Below are 22,464 nucleotides of genomic sequence, written 5' to 3'. Positions count from 1 at the left end.
AACACACTTTTGATGCATTGTTATGTCGACTAAGCCTGAATTGAAAACCATCTGTGTTTTATTATTTTCACAAATAACCAAATTTTTTACATTTTAATTACCCAAAAGATTTGTTTCATTAGTTACCCCTAATCAAAACAGATACCTATGTGAGTGGGAGATAACCATTCTGGATATAAAATTTTCATTGTCTACATATGAAGTTTTTATGATTTTGTTCCTACAATATTGACAATTATTTGCTCTATAATTCTACATATTACCTTTCAGTTCTTGTCTACCCACAAACTATTTTAAAATAACAGCTGCTCTAGGGGTGCCTGGTGGCTCAGTCAGTTAAGTGTCTGACTCTTCATTTCAACTCAAGTCATGCTCATGAGATCGAGTCCTGCATTGGGTTCCATGCTGAGCATGGAGTCTGCTTAAGATTCTCTCTCTCCGTCTGCCCCCCCACCCCACTCACACTCTTTCTCAAATAAATAAATTAATCAAAAAGTAAATAAAACATATTCCTTTCCTAAGAGTCTCAGTCTTAGGAATATCTGTCTCAGAATCTGTTTACCCAGATCCCAAAGACAAATATGTAATATTAGATCAAGATAAGGTAAATATTGAAATTGGATCTTAAACCCAGGTGAGCCAAAACCAAGTCTTTTGATACTTTACCAAGCACCAACCTCCTCCACTATGTTTATTCATCATATAGGCCCATGGATACACATTTAAGATGCCAGAAGATTTAGAAGTATATCCCATTTTAAGCAATCTACTTTACCCCCCCCCCACACACACACACAAGAGCTTAAGCAACCAGACAATAAAATTAATATGAAAACATATTTTTTATGCATAACAGGTGATATGTAACATGGCTTTACAGCCATGTTTCTGTAAGATCTTCTTTAAGGCCCCTTTCACATCCTTATTTTTCAAACTGTAGATGAGGCGATTTAGCATGGGGATTACTACTGTATAAAAGACAGAGGCAATCTTGTTCTGTTCCATTGAATAGATAGATGTAGGGCACAAATACATGAAGAGGATTGTCCCAAAGAATATGGTGACAGCCATGAAGTGGGAGGCACAGGAGGAGAAGGCTTTGTGCCTGCCTTCTAAAGAAGGCATCCTCAAGATGGCAATGAGGATGCACAGGTAGGAAATGAGAACAATCATAACACAACTGATGACATTAAAACTGGAGAAAGCCATGATCACAATGCCATTGATGGGAGTGTCAGAGCAAGAGAGTTTGAGCAGGGGTGGGGTGTCACATTAGAAATGGTTGATCCTATTAGAGCCACAAAAGGACAATCTGAAAGTCATCGCTGTGTGTATGGCCGCATTCCCAAAGCCTGCTAGGAAAGAGGTAGCTACTAGCAAGAAGCAAATTTTCCCAGACATGAGAACTGAATATAGCAGAGGGTTCCAAATGGCTGCATAGTGGTCATATGCCATCATGGCCAACAGAAAGCATTCAGTCCCCAAGAAGGAGCCAAAGAAGTAGAACTGGGCAGCAGATCCATTAAAAGAAATGGCTTTATTCTCAGCCACAAGGTTCACCAGCATCTTAGGAGTGACAGAAGAAGAGTAAGAGGCATCAACAAAAGAGAGGCTGCTGAGAAAGAAGTACATGGGGGTGTGGAGACAGCGATCAATCTTAATTAACACAATCATCCCCAAATTACCCACCATGGTTGCCATATAGATTAACAGAAACAATCCAAAGAGGACAATTTGTAGATCTGAATTGTCTGAGAGTCCTAAGAGGATAAATTCTGTCACTTCTGTTTGATTTCTTCCTTGAACCTCGTTCATGTATCTCATCATTTCAGCTGCAATAAGAGAGAAGATGGAACATAGCATTTGGTCAGATGAATACATGACAGAGCCACAAACATCTTTTATTGACATATATACATAGAAATTCTAGAAGTGTTTTGGACATGATGTCAAGTCAAAAGACATCAAAAGACTGCTAAGTTCTAGGTGTACAGCCTATTAACTAACGACCTTGAGACAAGTGACTTAATATATCCATTAACTAAGAGCACTTCTAGCATTAACTATTTATTGGATAATTATAGGAACTTATCCTTAAGATGTATCTCTCTTCATTATTTATGATAAATAAATTAATGGATATATTAATATATACCCCCTAGGCACAACTTCTGGGGAAAGATGGCAAATGAATTCAGGCCACTGCTTATTCCTCCACAGTTTTACTGGAGTGAGTAAAAAATAGGGAAAGTTATTAAATTATCAAAAGTACCAAACAAGAAGAAAAGAGTTGAATCTTCTGGGGGTGGGGGCAACTTTAAAAATTGATATTCTAAGGAAAGAAACAGAGGAAATTTGCATGTGACTAGCATGGTTGCAACCCTGCTGGAATTTCCCAGTATCAGCAGCTACAGGGGGAAAAACTGTCTGTTAAGTATGAAAATTTTGAATAATTCCCTCCAATATTTAGAGAATTCGATTTCATGAATGAGGTGAAAGGAATAGAATAAGCCATAGCAGTGAGAACCTCTACTTAACACTCAGATTCACAGGATCGCACTGGGATTAGAAAACAGCAGCAGCAGCATGTGGAATATTCCAGTCACAATGCTGAACTGGGGGAATAATACACTGCCAGGTCATCTAAATGAAAACAAGATTCACCCCCTGTAAAGTGCAAAAAAGGCAAATACAGGACAAAAGAAAGAAGGGAAAGAAGGAAGAAGGAAGGAAGGAAGGAAGAAAGGAAGGAAGGAAGGAAGGAAGGAAGGAAGAGAGGGGGGAAGGAAGGAAGGGAGGGGGGAAGGAAGGAAGGAAGGAAGGGAGGAGGGAAGGAAGGAGGGAGGGAGGGAGGGAGGGAGGGAGGGAAGGAAGGAAGAAAAAAAGAAAACTCAGCCTAGAGCTTCCAAGTAAAAGTTTAGGCAACAGCTCCAGTGGAATTCTTCCCCACCTCAAATACAATCCCCTACCCATTCCGTGACCTCAGATTATTGAACAGTAGATAAGACTGTCCTGGGCTAGCTGTCCAGTCATAGCTCAAAGTGTTAAATCCTTCATCATTCACAGCAGGAAGTTATTTGATACTGTCTAAAATTAAAACATGGGACCAAAGTAACCCAATATCTGTGCTAACACTGGAGATCATGGATCTCTTGAGCACAGTTGGGAAGAAGAGTGGGCAGGAACTGATTCCATTCTCATAGACACTGCCATACTCAGAAGTGGGTATCCGTGCTCTGTCCAGCTGGTTTCCTTTGGGATAGGGGCTCAATACCCTCACCAGTGATCAAACCCAGCATTGTTATACAGGATTGTAATACATTCAAACTGTCAGTGCACCCATTATCTTATCCTAGCTGCACTACAAATCAGTGAGGGAGATAGCAGGTATTATCCTAAAAGTGTTAATAAGATTATCTTATGTTAGATGAGGTCAGTGAAGTGTAGGGCTTTCTTGGCTATTAGCCAAGAATGATGAACTTGGGACTAGAACAATCCTGGGTTTGATGTCAAATTATTTGTTGTTCCTCAACACTGCATTGCCCCTCTCCCTATTTCATGGGACAGATGTACAGCCCTGGTACTCTTCCTTGGAATAACCTTGCTGTCTGAATTTCAAAGAAGAGCATCTCCAGAAGGAAATATAAAGAAGGAATGGATCTTTTTCTCTCATCTTCAATCAGAAACTTTCCCTGAGAGGATTATTCTATCAGCAATAGTGAAAAATAAATAAATGAAATGCAGTACACATTGTGTGTGTGTGTGTGTGCATGTGTGTGTGCTAGAGACACAAAGAAAGGTAATGATGAATAAAGTACTAAAATATGTTGAGCATTCGCTATGCTCTACAGGCACTGTGTTATTTTTCCTGCAATATTTTATTTAAATCCTATGAGATAGGCAGTATTATAATCCTCATTTGCACATGAGAAATTGGAGGTACAAAAGATCTGTGACTCTCCCAGAATTACAGAATTACCTAATGGAATCTAATTTATACCGAGCTAATGCAACTCTCATTCTCTTAGCATTTGAGATCATTTAGAATAACCCCCTCGATAACAAATGTAAGCACTAATAAACAGAATAATTGCTATTGTAATTATCAGGGCTTCATTAATATGCTAGAATACATTTAGTTACATAAAGAAAAAAATCTATATATCTCCTAGAGAGAAAATATAGTTGTAATTGCTGAAAATTGTCTTTCTTAGAATTTGCATTCACTAATTTGCATTATTAGCAAAATACCACTTGTTTTACATCTGGTGCTATGAATTACATGCTACCATCTCCCTCTACCCTGGAAAATATACCTTCACCATAACCCACTCTCTGAGATTTTGCAGTCAGTCCAGAGATTCTTAACAAAGGTTTTCAATTCCTAGGAGTTTGTGAAAACAATAGTGAGATTTCCTGATAATTTCTGGCATTTAAAAACATCTTCAAATCATATTATTTACTACTGCTTATATTTCTCTTAGTGACTTACAAGTCTTATAACAAGAAAAATGGACAGAGAACTTATTTAACATACCTTCTTAGCTTCTCAGTGCTCTTGGAGCTTTGGGTATATGGGTAGTTGGAGAAAGGTACAGGGTTGTGGATTTTTCTTCAGGTCAATAAGTTACTTGGGCAGAACCCTTTATATCTTTTCCTGACCTTTCTTGACTACTTGACTTCTATTTGGTCCTTTTGCTTGTTTCTGTCCAGTGCTTAAATTCACCAAAAACAAAACAAAACAAAACACACACATCAAACTTCTTCTCAGAGAAGGCATTCATCAATTCTCCCAGGTGAAAACAGTAGGCAGAGTTAGAATGGATTTAAGGCATCACCCATTACAGAGATAAGACAAGTGAAACCCTTTACACCTTCCCTGTCAAAAGATAATTACTTTGCCTTCTTTCTTACTTTTCCTTGAAATAAGAATCCCATTTGTTATATCAGAGTAAAATACATTTTAAAATATAGAATACATCACTGCAGTGCAGCTGTAATATTATTTGCAATTATTTCCAATTGTAGAGTCTCTGGATCAGACTCTGGAGTAAGCATTCTGAATTATTTTAAATAGGACATATGTCTTGTTCTTTAGTGTCTGGGGACTGCATCCCTCATGTCATCTCATTTTAATCTACTTGTTTTCCCCCCGAAGCTAAGGAAATTGTAAGTCCTCTTCACATTTCTCTCCTTTGCCCTAGGGACACCTGGGCCCAGTGGAAAATGAGTTTCCAGGTCCATATTTCTAGCCCTCACTAAACATCCCTCTTCTGTCTCACCCGATAGCTGGTGGTCTGATTCCCTTAAGAGCATTGAAAGAATCCACAAAATAGCAGGTTAGCTCTATCTCCACCTTCCGGAAGGACTTTGTGTACATATAAAAAATTATGCTACCTGGATCATGGTGGAGGGGCTGACTGGAAGAAATGCACAGAAGCAGGAAATCTCAAAGGGCTTCAGAATAAGAAGAGAACTCATTTTTAATCCTAGCTTGAGTGTCATTCAAGGAGGTACCAGATGATGCTCTATCTCCCTGCCACCAAGATGGAGACCATTAGAAATTAGGCTGCAATATGATTTCCATGGAGCACTGAGAATTCACACCAGATACTGGAATGTGAATTTGGTGCCATAAAAGATAAGCCACTGACAGCTTGCAGTGAATTTTTAATGAAGAACCATGGGACTCTAAAGCCCAGGAAGCAGGCAACAAGCATTAACGATCAATTAATAGAGACCATACTAACTTGTAAAGATGTGACCTCCTCTTTAAGAGGAGCTTATATATTAATATGATACCCAGCTGGTCATCTCCGGGGTCATAATTAGAAGAGAGTAGGGCTAAACAATAATAGCAACTAATATTAACTGAGCATGTACTATTTGCTGAGTGTCCTAAACACATGCATTTTCAGATTGCTATTAAGCACCTTCATCATAGATAAGTAAACGGGGGCCTTGAGAAGTTACTTGTCCAAATAGTTAATACTCACCAGAACTGGGACTTGAACATGGTTTTTTCTTACTCCAGAATGAGCATTGCTGACCATTTTGTGCTACCACAGTCCAAAAGTAGCAAAGAGTTTGTTCAAAAATATCCCTCTGTGTTTAAATACAAATAACACATAAACCACAATAATGACTAATGACTTATCTGATGTCTTCTGGACAAGACTGATTAATCGGGAGGAATGTCTATGGTACTTGTGATGGCTAATTTTACATGTCAACTTGTCTGAGCTAAGGGATGCCCAAATAGATAATAAAACATTATTTCTGGATGTGTCTCAGGAAGACATTAGCATGTGAATCAGTAAAGTAAGGAAGATTGCCCTCATCAGTGTGGATGGGCATCATCCACTCCTTTGAGGCCTATCTAGATCTACATATCCATCTCCTACTGGGTCTGCTTCTCCGGGGAATTCTGACTAATATGGAAATCTTGGCGGTGTTGGTTGCTAAGAAAAGAGTGCATCTAAATATCAGTAGAGATGTTAGGGGTGGAAAGGTGGAACAGCTAGATGTCTAACTTAGTAAACTGTATCACCCCTTAATTGAGAATTACTATTTAATATCAGATGCTTAGCATTTCAAAAAGGTCTCAGTGGAGGTCGTGTTTTTCCTCTGGGGACATTATGGAAATTGATGGTTGCCACAGTGAAGGGGCTACACTATAGAATCTAGTGGGTAAGGGGCAAGGATGCTAAAAGCCTGCAGAGTGCAGTACAATCCCTAACAACAAAGAACTCTTCATGTCCCACAGTATGCAAGTATATTTCAAGTATAAAATAAAAAATAAATAAATGAATGAATGAATACTAAAGTATTGTAAGTTATTTTCTTTTTATTTCTCCTCTTTAAATTATGTGTGTAGGTAAGTTATCTATGAATGCCATTTCAGGAACATAGAGGGACAATATAAACTATTTGCTATAAAAATATGTCATTTGTTTCTGAAAGAATACATATCCACCATCCCAGGGGATAGTTACATACCACTCACTAGCCACCAAGAATTTCATCCAAATAGATTTTACATAATCTGTCAAAACCAAGAAGAGAATTCTCTTGTTAAGCTTTGGAGGCTCATTTCATTTTAACTAACGATTTATTTGGGCAGCATAAGATGCAGCTACATTATAACACACCATACATAAAAATGCTACTTTTACTACTACTATACTACTAATTTAAAAAAAAATAGAAAATTTAGTAAATTAGTAAAATGTAAAATTAACCTAATAACCTCATATAAACAAACAAATCTCCAATTAGAAAATGTATGTGGAAGAGAAGATCCCCATTTTTGATTACCAAACGTAAAAGATCTAAGCGTAAACCAAGTAAGAAATGTTCAAAACTTCTGTGAAGAAAAAGGGTAACAGAGAGATACAGAATAGACTTGAACAAGTATGAAGACATACACACTATTTGGTAGCAAGACTTGATGGCATAAATGTGGCAATTCTCCCTAAGTTAATTTATAAATTTAATGTAATCCCAATAATAATATCCTCAGATTTGTTTCCCAAATAAGTTGACTATAAAGTTTATGTAAAAATTAAAAACAATATTCTATTATATCCATGGAAACCCTGGAAAAAAACAAAAGAGAACAAATGGAGATGGGGACTAGATTATACCAGTGTATAAGGGAACTTATAATTGAAAAAATTATTGATGAATGAATTGTATAGAATGGTGAAAGAACAAGGGAGTAGAATAGAAAAATACACATATAGAAAATATGAAATGAAATGAAAAATTCAATTCCAAACAGTTGAGAAAAGATAATTGACAGCTGGATATGCCCAAGGTTATTTACTGCTGCATTTTTTTTAAGATTTTATTTATTTATTTGAGAGAGAGAGAGAGAGAAAGTATGCGTGCTCGAGAGAGAGAGCACAAGCAGGGGGTGGGGCAGAGGGAGAGGAAGAAGCAGACTCCCCACTGAGCAGGGATCCCCACATGGGGCTCGATCCCAGGGCCCTAAGATCATGACCTGAGCTGAAGGCAGAAACGTAACTGACTGAGCCACCCAGGCACCACTGCATTTTTTTCTTCTAATAGTAAAGGATCAGAACCAACTCAAATGTCTATCAACAGGATACTTGATAAATAGACAATGGTACCTCCACACAATAGATTATTATGCAGTTGGAGAAAAGTTTGACTTGACAATAAATATTATAAATCAGTGGATATGTCAATGTTATTAGGAACTAACTTTTCATCATAAAATAAGATTTAAGAATACAGGTAAAAAAAGTTGGGTGAGAAAAATAAGATCCACCATCTGCCTATAAGAGCTCACTTCAGGGTTAAGGGTTGAAGAGTGAAAGAATGGGCTGAAAAGTGAAAGAATGGGGAAACATATTGCAAAAAGGGTTTTTTAATTTGCTTTTTTTATTTTTTATTTTATTCTTGAATCTCTTAGGATAAAAATTTTCCTCAAGTCAAATAGCATTTCCAAATTAAGCAGCTTTTGAATCTTATAATTGCTCATTTCCCTTTTTCTTCATGAATGGGAAGCTAAAACGACTCATATGTCATCTCTCATATCCATTTTATGTACTCATATGCCACCCTTATGCCAGACTCTCTCAGATTAAAGTCTAGTTTAAAGAAGGCTAATCCAGGGATGCCTGGATGGCTCAGTTGTTAAGCGTCTGCCTTCGGCTCACGTCATGATCCCAGGGTCCTGGGATCAAGTCCTACATTGGGCTCCCTGCTCAGCGGGAAGTCGGCTTCTCCCTCTGCCTGCTGCTCGCCCAGCTTGTGCTCTCTCTCTCTCCCTCTCTCTGACAAATAAATAAATAAAATCTTTAAATAAATAAATAAAGATGGCTAATCCATATAACATGGAAGGTATCACCCTTTGTGAAAGGACTTTCAGGCATCAACAAACAGACTTTCTAAATGGCCATCAAAATCACCACCTGGTAGGGAGCTTTTAGAGGCCAGAAAAACAGTGCATGCAGCTCTTCTTGACTCCATCACCACCACTCACTGGAGTGGTGGAAAAGAATTCCCTTGTGTTTCCCTCTTTTATCATTAAGCTTCAAGGATGAGAGAGTGAATTCCTTAGGGGTGATAGTTCATCAGTTCTTCCAGTCTCCTGTGAGTGCAGAAATCATGTCATCTCTTTTCCTCTGGGGATAACGCATGACTCTGAAACTTGATAAACCTCCTGCACACAGGAGCAAAGGTGGGTGAGCAAGGAGCTCAGACACAGCTACCTGAGTGAGTTACCATCTTCGGATTCTTCTCAGAAACGTGTTCATTATAACCCATCAGGCAAAGAGGAGACAATCAACCTCTCACCAACAGGTAGAAAACAAGTCAGGGCACAGGTCAGCATTGGGACAGATTGAGAAAGAGATGACCTATTAGGGGTGGAGCATGACCCTGCTCCCAGCTCCTTTGAGCATGGCTTTGCTTGGCTTCAGGTCCGTGCCATTTCAAAATTTCAAAAGGAGACATGGACTATGGGTTTGGCTTTTAAGTACCTCGTAATAAGTACAAACTCAGAAAACGCTAGACTTGGAAAGTTACATAGAGTTTGAATTTTTCGCCCTATTCATTTCACAGATAAGGAAGCTGCATCTAATGCAGCAATTCATCAAGCTCAAACAACTACTTAATGGAAAAAAAACAGGACCACAACCAGGATTCCAGATTTTTACTCCAGAATTCTTTTCATATAAACATGCAAAAGCAGCTGATGCATAGAAATCTAAAATATATTTGTCCTGTATTGCTTCCATAAGACAATACTTTTGCTGGTCTTTTTTTTTATATTAGAGTTTATTAACTATGGGATATACTTATTTATTCACTAGTCTACTATTTCTTCAAGAGTCAGGTCGGTTGAAGTTTAGCTGCATGAGACAAAAAATCTATATATAAAGGTTTTCTTCTATCTTAACTCTGATTTTGAATTTGATAGCCTTATCTCTACTCACTTTATCATTTAATTGAAGTGCTGTGGAATTAAAATCACACCTTCACTAAAGGTTAAAGTAGTCCATGATACATTACATGTATGGAATAAGCATGGGAACTTTTTTTTCCTGGGATTGTGAGCACACAATCATCTACTGAATTAAATCTTACACAATTACACTTGCACTGACACAATTGCCAAATGCATTAAGCATCAATGGACCAAATATTCATCCAACCACAAAGAAAACAGCTAAAACAAGCTGCTGTCTGAACAGAGAGTTGGATAATGCTTTCTCTATCCCCTCTGAGCAAAGGATCCTGAATCTTAAACTCTGAACTGAGCTATGCAACAACCTGTTGGCTAAGCAATAGAATTGTCCAAAGACACAGCTGTGTTTTCATCCTGATTATGCCCCATGCCAAATCCCTGATGCTTCTAAATATTAAGGAAATGAAAGGACTAATTCTATGTCCATGCATGATAGGCAAGACAGGAAAACAAAACACAGGTGCAAGAATAAAGAGATTCATTAAACCCCATATACACAGAAGACAATAAAGTGAAGTGAAGCCTAGAGTCAGACAGACCCAGCTCCACTACTTACTGGCTCCTGACTTTGTTGAAATTACTTAATATCTAGCCTTAACCGTTACTTAACTCCTCAGCCATTGCCCCCAGGATGTTGGCTGACTTCTTAACAGAGCACAGAGTATAAGACAGAGATAATAGTGGTACCTATTTCACGGAGTTGTCAGGATGAAATTATGTAATGTGTAGAAGCACTCAAAGTTCTGGCAAATAATTAACACTCAGTGACTCCTGGCTTTTTAAAAATTATTATTACCCACTGCCTTTCCAATATTGCTCACCTTCTGCTCCAAGTATTTTACTTTCTGTGTGTGTGTGTGTTATAATTTGAGATTCGAGGGTTTTTAAGTTTTCTTTTTGTGCCTACCTATAAAGAGAATTAATGTTTATTCATTATCTGTGTCCATATTTGCTTCGTTTTAGAAAGAAGGAAGGGATGCTCAAAACTGTCCTTTACTAATTAATAAGGCTGATAATTGCACAGATCACGTCAAACACTTGATTGCATGTGATAAATTGCCCCAGAGCACCAAGGTCTATGGAGAAGCAGAATTTGCCATCCCCAAGATGCTAACATCTTCTATTTTGACTGGGCACCTGGAGAAGACACATACCCATCATTTTCATTACAGTCATTTGAGTTACCCTATGGTTAATAGAATCTGACTTCTGGGAAGATTTTTAAAAATCATTTCAAACAATAAACCAAATCCAGGCACACATAAAATTGAAAAGATAGATAAAGAAAACCACTCAGTGGTGACAGAGTTCATCTTTATGGGCATCACTCAAGACCCTCAGCTGCAGATCATCTTCTTTGTGGTCTTCCTCTTGGTCTTCCTGGTCAACGTAGTAGGGAACATTGGTATGATTATCCTGATCATAACAGACACTCACCTTCACACACCCATGTACTTTTTCCTCTGCAACCTCTCTTTTGTTGACCTGGGCTACTCCTCAGCCATTGCCCCCAGGATGTTGGCTGACTTCTTAACAGAGCACAAAGTCATCTTCTTCTCTAGCTGTGCCACCCAGTTTGCTTTCTTCGTAGGTTTTGTGGATGCAGAGTGCTATGTCCTGGCTGTCATGGCCTATGACCATTTCGTGGCCATCTGCCGACCCCTCCACTATAGCACTCTCATGTCCAAGCGAGTCTGCTTGGCTCTCATGCTGGGCTCTTACCTGGCCGGCCTGGTGAGTTTAGTGGCCCACACTTCCCTCACCTTCAGTTTGAGTTACTGTGGTTCCAATATTATCAACCACTTCTTCTGTGAAATCCCACCTCTCTTGGCCCTCTCTTGCTCAGACACCTACATCAGCGAGATCCTGCTGTTTAGTCTGTGTGGCTTCATTGAATTCAGCACCATCCTCATCATCTTCATCTCCTACGCTTTCATCCTCATTGCAATCATCAGAATGCACTCCGCTGAAGGCCGCCTTAAGGCTTTCTCCACCTGTGGGTCTCACCTTACTGGTGTCACCCTTTTTTATGGCACAATCATGTTTATGTACCTGAGGCCAACATCCAGCTACTCCCTGGACCAAGACAAGTGGGCCTCTGTGTTCTACACTGTTATCATTCCCATGCTGAATCCCTTGATCTACGGTTTACGGAACAAGGACATGAAAGCTGCTTTCAAAAAAATAATTGGAAAAAAATGTCAAGAGTAACAAAACATGAAAATTTCTAATTACCACAGGTAAATGATAGTGGTCAAAGGGCAGTGGCAAGAGATAGAAAATGTAGATAATTTTCTAATAAACACTACTCAGCCACCATCTACTTGCCATGTCAATCTTAAATTCTGTAGGGTTTTCTATAGCTCTTAACACTCTGATATGAAGGAAATATAAATTAATATTTTTGAAAAGTATGCTGAGCTAGATGCATTTGTTTTTTACTTGACTTTGGCTCACCTGTTGCTTAGAAATGGAGACAAAACTCGAAAGGAAAAATAAATAGCCAATCACCCTAAAGTATATTTTTTCCAGATCATGAGGAATGACAGATCCAAATGACTTACTCTAAAAGCAAGTCAGAGAAATGTAGTTAAATATGTGGGGAATGGAGCTGGTATGAGAGATGCCCTAACTTAGCCCAGGAGCTATCCATTCATATATTCAGCAAAAACTTCTAAGTGCTACATATGTGGCAGGTTCTAGAGGATACAAACATAAGACATGCATTTGCCAATGAAGAGTTTGTTGTGTTTCCAGTTACTGTACTATCTCTCTGAAACTGTGGCCACCAATGGTCAAATCATGAGCTATGCAAAGCCCAAGAATAAGAGCTGCAGACTGAGGCTCTGCTGCTAACTGGGTGGTCTAGTGGTTGGTTTCACCTAATAATGACTGGATCTCTTTCGTCTCCTCTGCCTAATATTCAAAAGAGGTGGGCATCTGGGTTTTGTTAACTTCATATACTGATATCATTTTAGCCTTCAGGGAAGCCCAGGGACTCTGGGATCCTAAGAAAGATACAATTTGGATCAATCCCTGAGGCCAATTTTAGCCAGATTGTAATGTCTGTAGGATTAGTGCCCTACTCCTCCCATCCCAAATCCCCTATGCCTTTCTCTCCCTCTTTTCTATACTACCTTTTTTAAAATTTTATTTATTTATTAGAGAGAGAGAGAGAGCATAAGCAGGAGGAGTGGCAGAGGGAGAGAGAGAAGCACACTCCTCACTGAACAGGGAGCCCGACGCAGGGCTCTATCCCAGGACCCTGAGATCATGACATGAGTCGAAGGCAGATGCTTAACCAACTGAGCCACCCAGGTATCCCCTCTCCCTCTCTTCTAATATTAGTTAAACCCTAGCCTTTTCCTAGGGCACTGGCACTCTTCATGCTTTCCACCATTATTCCCAGGCCCTTATCCAAGAACAGTTTCATTAACCCTGAGGTATCGATTACTGACAATAAAGGAGACAAATTCCTCTCTGCATGTTCTCAAGGCTACAAATCTTGAATTAAAAAACAAGAGTGTCAGGTATCAGCAGCAGGTAAAGGGGGCAGACTGAGATGAGGGAAAGGTAAGTTTTTCTCAGATATGCTAAAATTCCATCACACCATCAGTAAAATACTTCCAAGCAATAATGTTCCTATCTCCCCCTTTCCCCCAGTGCAATATAGGCAAAGGTCAGGGAAACACAAGAATTATCCTAAAGTGTATAATGTCCCCATTCATTGTGAAAGGCACAAAAGAGTTTTAGGGATAAAAGACCCAGGATTTACCAGGCTTTCTAATGGGTATCATTATACATGAGATGAAATTTACCTGGTGCAAAATTGCACAGTCATATCATGAATTTCTAAAAACATATTTCCGGTGTCACATTATGAAGAAAGTACAGCAACTAATGGACAGATGTAGAGCTGGCAGTCCAGAAACAGTCCAGAGAGTCAGCCTTCAGTGACTTTTTTTTTATATAATCTAATGTGCAAATCTACATGATGTGTGAAAAATAAGAAAATGGAGCTTTCCTATCTCATTAACTACATTAACTACTATAATGTAAACCAAGTATACATTATTATTGAAAGAGTAGTTGTTTTAGAATCAGGAAGACCTTTGAGTCCCATTTTGCATCTCTATTCAGTGACCCTCTTACTGGAGGACAACTTTTTTTCTTAATTGATTGTTGTATCCAAAGTTAATGATAGAATCAAAAACTGACCCAAGGGCTATGCTTGCCACTCTAATAATGGCAAATATTCAGGCTTTAGACTATTTAGAAAGAAGCCCTCATGTAGGTTCTGCTATTTTCTTGCTCTGTGACTATAGGCAAGTTACTTAATCTCTATCAGACTTAGTTTCTTCATCTATTAAATGAGAATAATAATGCTTACTTTCTAACATTTTTCAAAGGATGTGCTGTGATCTCTGTAAAGAATCTGTCACATAAAAGATAATTAATAAACATTAGTTGCTTCTATTTTCCTTTCATTTATATCTAAAATATCTATGATTCTGCTATCAATGTGATGCAATATAGTGAGGAATCTTTTTTTTTTTTCCATGTAATTGGTGGTGAAGGTATGCATATCAATTTACAATGGCCAGAGAAAGATGGGTAGAAGTTGGGTCACCTTATGGGACGCCTGGGTGGCTCAGTTGGTTAAGTGTCTGCCTTTGGCTCAGGTCATGATCCCCGGGTCCTGGGATCGAGTTCCGCATCAGGGTCCCTGATCAGCAGGGAGTCTACTTCTCCCTCTGCCTGCCACTCCCCCTGCTTGTGCTCTCTCTCTCTCATTCTCTCTCTCTCTTTGACAAATAAATTTAAATAAAATCTTAAAAAAAAAAAGAAGTTGAGTCATCTTAGTCTTCATCCCACTCCCAGCAATAATTATATCAGATAAATCCCCTAATGTCTCTGCACCTCAGTCCTTTCATCAATAAAATGAGCACTAGTATTTATACCTTATCAATCCTATTAGTTTGCTCAAATAAGTGATAAATAAATGCCTTATGTTTGAAAAGGCCTGAATGCTCTTCCAAACATTACTTTGTCCAGTGATAAAAATCATAACAAAGGTAAATATGTCAATCATATTCTCTATAATAGACTGCAAAAATCACATGAGCGGGTATTTTCTTTAACCAACAAAGACTTGGTACTCATTCTACTGGGAGCTTTGAAAAGCAAAAATTGATGCAGACGTGGTTAAGAGGGGCAATGTCAGAATGAGATAAAGCTGAGATTAAATTCTTCTCCTTCCACTTTCAAGTTATGTAAACTTAGCAGAGATTTTTTTTAAACAGTCTGTGCTTAAGACTTGGTGGACAATATATATATTATATATATATCCCGGTTTCATGGATTTGACATCCATAGGAGATAAAGTAAATGCAAATGTCTTGTACTACAGGGGTAAAAATTGCCAAGAGAATTGCGGACAATGTGCTTTGGAGACTCAGACCTGAAAGGCAGCATTTCTTCTTGGGAGATCAGGGAATTTTTATGGAGAAGGGAGCATGTGAGTTATTTTGGGAAGCAGAGCCCAGAAATTAAAGAGGGAAGCAAATGTAGTAGGGACTGGCAGAAGAAAAAAACATAGTGAACAAAGGCAAAGAGATTGGAAACCGGGGGACATTTCCATGGACCATTTTGCCTGGGTGGTGAAGCTGGAATGTAGGTCAAGATCAGACACTAATTTAGGAAATGGGAATTTATTGCTTGGGGAGTAGGGAGTATATCACTTGTGGATTCAAGAGAAGATTCATCTTTGTTCTCATCCATTCTGTCCCTTATCCAACAACAAAGCAAACTTTGGGGAAACCAGTATAATAACCTGCCCTCTAGGTTGATAAATTCAAGTAGATTCTGGCAACTTCAGAAAGTTTGGTGACCTAAGATGGTGTGATCTTCTTAATGGAGCTTGGATAAAATTCTTATATTTAGCTTTATATCTAGTCTTCTCCCAGGGGAGGAATCCAAGCAGAAATCCCTGCCTTCAGTCTCTGCCTTAGAGAGAATACCTAGAATAACTAGGGACTGAGATTCCTTATCTATCCCATAGTTTCCCATAGTTATCCCTCTTAACTCAGGAGCTATAATATTGCCAAAGTCCTTTGCTTGGCATTCCAGGCTGTCACCCTTAAACCACCTCTCTGGTATTATTCCTTCTGGCTCTCTTTGTGCAACAGATTCTCCTGCAAAACTATTTCTTTAGTGGCCCTCCAATTTTTCTACCTCTGTATCCTTCCAAATTCCTTCTCCTCTCCACTCTGTGCTTCTTTAATAGTCCCAGCTCCATATCTCAGAACATGCAAATTCCTCTCTTCTTTCAAGGACCAGCTCCAACACCGCTCCTTGAAATGCGCTCTCTGAGCTACTGGATTGCTAAAAAAACCCCACTGTTTTGAACAGCAACCTTTAATTTATAACTTTTTTTATGACTGTGTGTGTGGATATTATAGTTATGCACGTACATGTGTAAATGTCTCAAAAGCAGACACTATAAAAGATGTACCTGAGTTGCCCCATAGCAATAATGAGGTCATAATATACACTGAAGGAAAAACAAGCTTATGAAAAGAGATGAACTATTTGTTGGCTCAACTGCTTCTCAGAGCTCCATGCACTGCAAAAACGTGCAGCCACATGAGGGCTCTGGAAGCAGCTGTACTGGGATCTGTGTGTTTAACTCTGTTTGATTGAGTGTTAATGAGAAGAACTAACCTCTTCATCAGACCTGGTTCTAGGATACTGGAGATACTGAGAAAATGCACACTATGAATGGCATCCACACATGACATCTGAAATACTACATTTTTGGCTTCATCCCAGCCATCTCCTTCCACATCCCACTTCTCAGAAGTTCAAGTCACATTGAACTCAAGGATACCATGAAATCTTTCCCTTTGTATACTTTTGCTAATGCCAGTCCTATGCTTTAAAGGCCACTAACCCATCTAGAAAATACTGTTTTATGTCACAAATCAATCATCACAGCTTTCCTCTGTTCTAGAGAAGTACTGGGTACATACTCTTTTGATATAAAGGCTTCCTTGGTGGACTGTGAAACTTTAAGGTAGTCTTATTTTTTGTCCTCAAGTCCTGGGATATAATAAGTGAGTAATAAATGCTCATTGAACAAATGAATGACCATGCCTTCCTGGACTAAAGAACCACCAGAACCTAGTCCCAACTCTGGGCCTTGGGAAACCGACTAAAAATACATATAAGATCTTGAAATATATAGGACAACATTATTGGCCCTGTATTTTAAGCTGATGAAACCAGAGTTATAAAAGTTTAAATGGCATGCTGATGGGCTCTTGGCTTATAAGTAGTAGAGCTGGAATTGGAACAAATTTTTCCAATTCTTAGTCCAGTGTTCTATAAAATAGGGAAATGTGCAAACTTAAAGAAAGTGACAGGCATAATCAGAATTGGGAAAACTGTATAAAGGTCTGGTTTGTGGCTATATTCAGTCTGATGATTTGATTAGATTGATTAGTCAGGATTGTATTCTGAGGCATTCGTTGAAAGTTTCACATTTGCTTATGACCATAGTAAGCTGAATCTTTGCAAGATCAGATGGGCTGGACGAGTCACTATATCTTAAAGAAGTGAGGGAAAGATGCAAAATAGGAGATGATATAAAAGAAACAGGTCAGCTTTCAGATCATGCTGAAAGAATGGTATCGAGGAGGAATGATCAATTTCCCCATGACTTTCTTCCCATTCAGTATTTTACAATCCTCATACTTACTGACTGGAATACAAAACTAATGTTTTTCACTTTAAGGGAAAAGATGCTCATTGAGAAAGCTGGTAACATGACATATTATAAGTTTGTATTATATCCTCTATACCTATGGTAATGACATTAAAATCTTTCAACTGCATTATTATCCTTAAAATAAATCAACCAAATCCAAAAAGTGAAACTAAAGCCATTTCAGAAGAAATTCTGACAAGTTTATGATATATAAATTTGGTAACAAATTTATAATAAATCTATTCAGAGAGAACAGAGATAGCTAGATATAGATAGAGACATGGTTGATTGATACTTAAAGATGATCTAATCCAACAACAATCTTACTTTGTAAATGAAGGAAATGAGGTTCACAGAAATGGAATGACTTCTTCATAGTAACATAGCTAAATTAAAACCGTGAAATTATAACTTCATTATTCTTGTTCCAAATGTGATCTCTTATAATACACAATAATACTGATTAGTCAAGCACTGAGAAAATGTAGTTCATGGCAACAATCCATTCTCTAATTATTTTGTTTACTCTAGGCTTTAATTTTATTTCAGTACGAACAAAGTGCTAGTTAGTACTTATCCTAGCTATGCTGTCATCTCATTACCATAATCCTGAACAAATGTAGGAAGGAAATAATTTAATAGGACATTTGATGTTGTGAAGGACCAATAATTGCTGAATTCACCATTATTTGTGTTAATCTTAAAATTAATTGTTGTTTGTTCTAGCTATGATCATAACATATAGTACATAGAATTATCAGTTAAATGTCTTTAAGTGTTACATTTTCCTTTTCTGTCAAAAGAAGCAAGCCTATGAAAGGAAGAAAGCTTGCTTGAAAAGGTCTAGCTGGATGGGAAACAAATTCAGGGTTACGGGAGGGTTGCCGGGTGGGGGGATGGGGTAACTGGGTATTGTATGCAACTGATGAATCACTCAATTCTACCCCTGAAACTAATAATACAGTATATGTTAACTAAATTGAATTTAAATAAAAAATTAGAAAAGAAGAAAAGTTCTAGCTAGGCACTAGGATAGGGCATGGGCTGTTTGGATTGCATTATTATTCTTCATTCACCCAACTCCAAATTACTGATCAAAACAAACTAGTCAGAATGAATCAATTAGGCCAAGCAATTGGTCTAAATATTTTTAGAAAAAATATGCAAAAATATTTACTTCCATTTGTTTACATATTCTGGCTATGTGTCCCCCCCCCGCCCCACCCATGAGAATGGTTTTGCAATTTTTTTATGCATTTTTAACTAATTCACTCATTTACAGAGCTGAGCGGTAAGATGGATTAGTAATTTTTGCAAAACAAAAAATAAACTTCCCATTTGTTGTACCTTCAGGCATTTCATGTCCCTTCTTCAAAATTAATTTAATGTTTTTAATTCACAAATAGCCAACTAAATATGTATTTCTTATTTGATAGTAACTGAGAGAATTTTAAATGTTACTTTTCCTTTTAAATTGTTCAGAAGAAAGTTGATTAGACGTATATGTTTCTGGGGCTCAGTCGTTAAGCTTCTGCCTTCAGCTCAGGTCATGATCCCAGGGTCCTGGGATCGAGCCCGGCATCGGGCTCCCTGCTCTGCTGAAAGCCTGCTTCTCCCTCTCCCACTCGCCCTGCTTGTGTTCCCTCTCTCACTGTGTCTCTCTCTGTCAAATAAATAAATAAAATCTTAAAAAAAAAAAGAAGTATATGTTTCTAATCCTCATCCATGTATTAAGCAAATACATGATATATAAAGTCATTTGTATATTAAGGCAAATATAGAAGAAAAGCGCCCTGCTATGTAATGAATTTGACTAGTTGGTTAGTGATTTTGCTTTTTACTTTTTAAGTCAATTTTAAACCAATGAAGTCCACTTTACCTATACTCCATCAGAAATGCTTCATTTACTGATTGCATATGACCTTCACATTTAAGTGGAAGAAATGGTGGCATTTTAGTTGTTGAATATCTGTGAAAGTGAATTACACTCTTTTTATTTTATTCTAAATTATAAAACAACAAGTGAGAAAATTTTAGAAATAGGGTATCTAACTTAATAACATGTTAATCAAAGGCCATATTTAGGCTTATTAAGTATAATAACGCTAAATTATTTTTTCTATTCTCTTAATTCAAAAAATAATTCTTTTTAAAGATACCACTGGTTGAGGGGCGCCTGGGTGGCTCAGTTGGTTAAGCGACTGCCTTTGGCTCAGTTCATGATCCTGGAGTCCCAGGATCAAGTCCCACATTGGGCTCCTTGCTCAGCAGCAAGTCTGCTTCTCCCTCTGATCCTCCCTACTCTCATGCTTTCTCTCTCATTCTCTCTCTCAAGTAAATAAATAAAATTTAAAAAAAAATAAAAAATAAGTATACCACTGGTTGAAAAGCTTTAAAACACAAGAAATATTCATTTCCATAAACTTGTGATATATATATATATATATATTCCACACAGCAACCAGAAAACCTTTCAAAAACGTGAGTTGTGTCATATCACCTTCCTTATAATACTTACATTTTACTAAGAATAAATATTTACTCCTAACACAGGCATCTCAGCCCTGCATGGTCTGGCTGCTGAATGAAATTTAAATGAAGCAATATTTGGACAGATTTGTTGCAAAACAGGGCTATATGTAAAGGGTTCAAAAATTGGTCTCAACCACAAAGTAGATGCAGTCTTGTTTCCTTGTAAACTACAAAATTAAGACAGATGTGAAATGTTACATCCAAAAACCCTTATCTGAAGTTCTCTACTTGAGTTAAAAATTTAGAATGTTTCTCTATATGAAGATGTTTTAGATCCTTCAGATTGGAATAAGATTTTTCATCTTATGGTTATAATTTCAAGCAATTAATTTCAGATAGTCTATGATTTTAGAGAACCAAGATTTCTCAGGGAGTAAGCAAATAGTCACTCAATAAAGGGAGTTGTTTTCACACATTAAAGCCACCATTTGTCCTTGGGGCATATATGTTTCCTGTTGAGTTTGCAGCTGGATTTATGTGTCCTTTATGAATAGCAAGAGAAACATTGACTGTCCAAGGTCTTATGTATGGTCTCACTTCATATTCAGAAGTCAGTTATCATAGATTAACAATTAACTTTAGTGTCCCATTAAGATACTTCATGTCCTCTGCTTTGCAATAGCTCTCCTTAAAGCTCCTTTCACATCCTGGTTCCTTAGGCTGTAGATCAAGGGGTTGAGCATGGGTGTGATCACAGTGTAGAACACCGCAATGATCTTGCCCCCAGCCCTGGAGGACTTTGACTGGGGTCTCATGTACATGAAAATGGCAGTTCCATAGAATAAGACCACCACTGTCAGGTGGGAGGCACAGGTGGACAGTGCTTTATGCCTCCCAAAGGCTGACCGTATCCTGAGAACTGATAGAAGGATTCGGGCGTAGGAAACAACAATGAGGAGAAAAGGGATGAAGACAATGATGATACTGAAGATAAAAACAACCAGCTCAGTAAATGAGGTGTCAGTGCAAGCCAACCTCAAGATGGAAGGGACCTCACAAAAAAAGTGATTCAGGACATTGGGCCCACAGTAGGGCAAACTCAAGGTGAGGACATTGATAACCATGGAACTCAGGAAGCTACTGGACCAAGAAATGGCTGCCAATTGGACACAGATGCTTTGGTTCATAATGATAGTATAATGGAGAGGATGGCAAATGGCTACATATCTGTCATAAGCCATGACCCCAAGGAGAACACACTCAATCATTCCAAAGGAGAGAGAGAAGTACATCTGAGTAGCACAGCTAGAGAATGGGATGGTCTTTTTTCCCATCATGTTGGACAGCATTTGTGGGACATTAGTGGATGTGTAGCAGATATCCAGAAAGGATAAATTAGTGAGGAAGAAGTACATGGGCATTTGGAGGCGAGGTTCTATCTGGATAATAGTGATAATTATAATATTCCCCACCACTGTTAATAAATAAAAGAACAAGAACATAATAAAAAGAATGAGCTGCATCTTTGGCTGAGACGAGAGCCCCAGGAACACAAATTCAGTCACGGTGAAGTTTGTTTTTATCATATTCATTTTTCAGCCACCCATCCACCTGAAGGCAAACATCAAATGTCCTATATCGATAGCACAGTGTTGGAAACTCAAGACATAAATAAGAAAGCAAAGAGAAGTCTTGATCTGAAATTACATCCTGAGTATCTGAGTTGTATTATAAATGGAAAGCCTTTCTTCTACTTTTGGAGGGCATATTATCTTGACGAGATTGAGAATTTCACATTCAATTGCTGATTGAGTTAAGCAGATATTCTTGACTTTTCTCCAAGGGTATGCTTTTTTGGTTGTTCATAATCTGTCCAAACCAATTCATTCTTCATTCTTCAAAGCTTTACTCATGGCTCACCTCTTTAAAAAGATCCGATTATGTCTTTGCTCCACACCTAATAATAGAGCAGCATATGATGTAGAACTTAAGTAAAAAACAGTGAAGGGCATTACTTCATGTACTAACCTAAAAGTAAAGGCAGGAACGGCAACCTGTGCTTTTCTGTATCACTCTGATGCAACCTTTTCATGCTTGGACACCCTGATATCCTAAAGAACAAAGACTGCACACACTACCAACAAAACCAGTCATGGGTCACATTAATGGCCAGTTCTACCAGCTTCACCATTTTCATCCTGTGGGGTCTTGGGTAGTTTCATCA

General features: G+C 38.1%; 3 protein-coding genes across 3 annotated transcripts; 1 reads left to right on the top strand and 2 right to left on the bottom strand.

Annotated features, from left to right (window-relative positions):
- Positions 1–843: 843 nt before the first annotated feature.
- Positions 844–1,827, bottom strand: LOC118545343 (olfactory receptor 5AP2). Its single transcript, XM_036107501.1, is given in 1 exon segment — positions 844–1,827. A coding segment is annotated over 1 exon segment (984 nt).
- Positions 1,828–9,168: 7,341 nt separating this feature from the next.
- LOC118545342 (olfactory receptor 5AR1) lies at positions 9,169–12,211 on the top strand. Its single transcript, XM_036107500.2, has 2 exons — positions 9,169–9,211; positions 11,256–12,211. Exons 1-2 carry the CDS (start codon positions 9,169–9,171, stop codon positions 12,209–12,211), a joined length of 999 nt encoding a protein of 332 aa, XP_035963393.2.
- Positions 12,212–20,899: 8,688 nt separating this feature from the next.
- Positions 20,900–21,832, bottom strand: LOC118545336 (olfactory receptor 2G3-like). The gene has a single exon (XM_036107496.2). The coding sequence runs from the start codon at positions 21,830–21,832 to the stop codon at positions 20,900–20,902; it is 933 nt and encodes a 310-aa protein (XP_035963389.1).
- Between the last annotated feature and the right edge of the window lie 632 nt (positions 21,833–22,464).

This window comes from Halichoerus grypus, chromosome 11 (assembly GCF_964656455.1).
Source record: "Halichoerus grypus chromosome 11, mHalGry1.hap1.1, whole genome shotgun sequence".
Classification (NCBI taxonomy): domain Eukaryota; kingdom Metazoa; phylum Chordata; class Mammalia; order Carnivora; family Phocidae; genus Halichoerus; species Halichoerus grypus.
The sequence above is the reverse complement of the archived record's forward strand: the minus strand, read 5'-3'. Positions and strand labels throughout refer to the sequence as shown.

Coding starts and splice junctions, on each gene's coding strand:
- LOC118545342 (XM_036107500.2), top strand. CDS start 9,169: ATGACTCTGAAACTTGATAAACCTCCTGCACACAGGAGCAAAG. Junction 9,212..11,255: donor TCCTGCACACAGGAGCAAAG/GTGGGTGAGCAA, acceptor AACCAAATCCAG/GCACACATAAAATTGAAAAG.
- LOC118545336 (XM_036107496.2), bottom strand. CDS start 21,832: ATGAATATGATAAAAACAAACTTCACCGTGACTGAATTTGTGTTCCTG.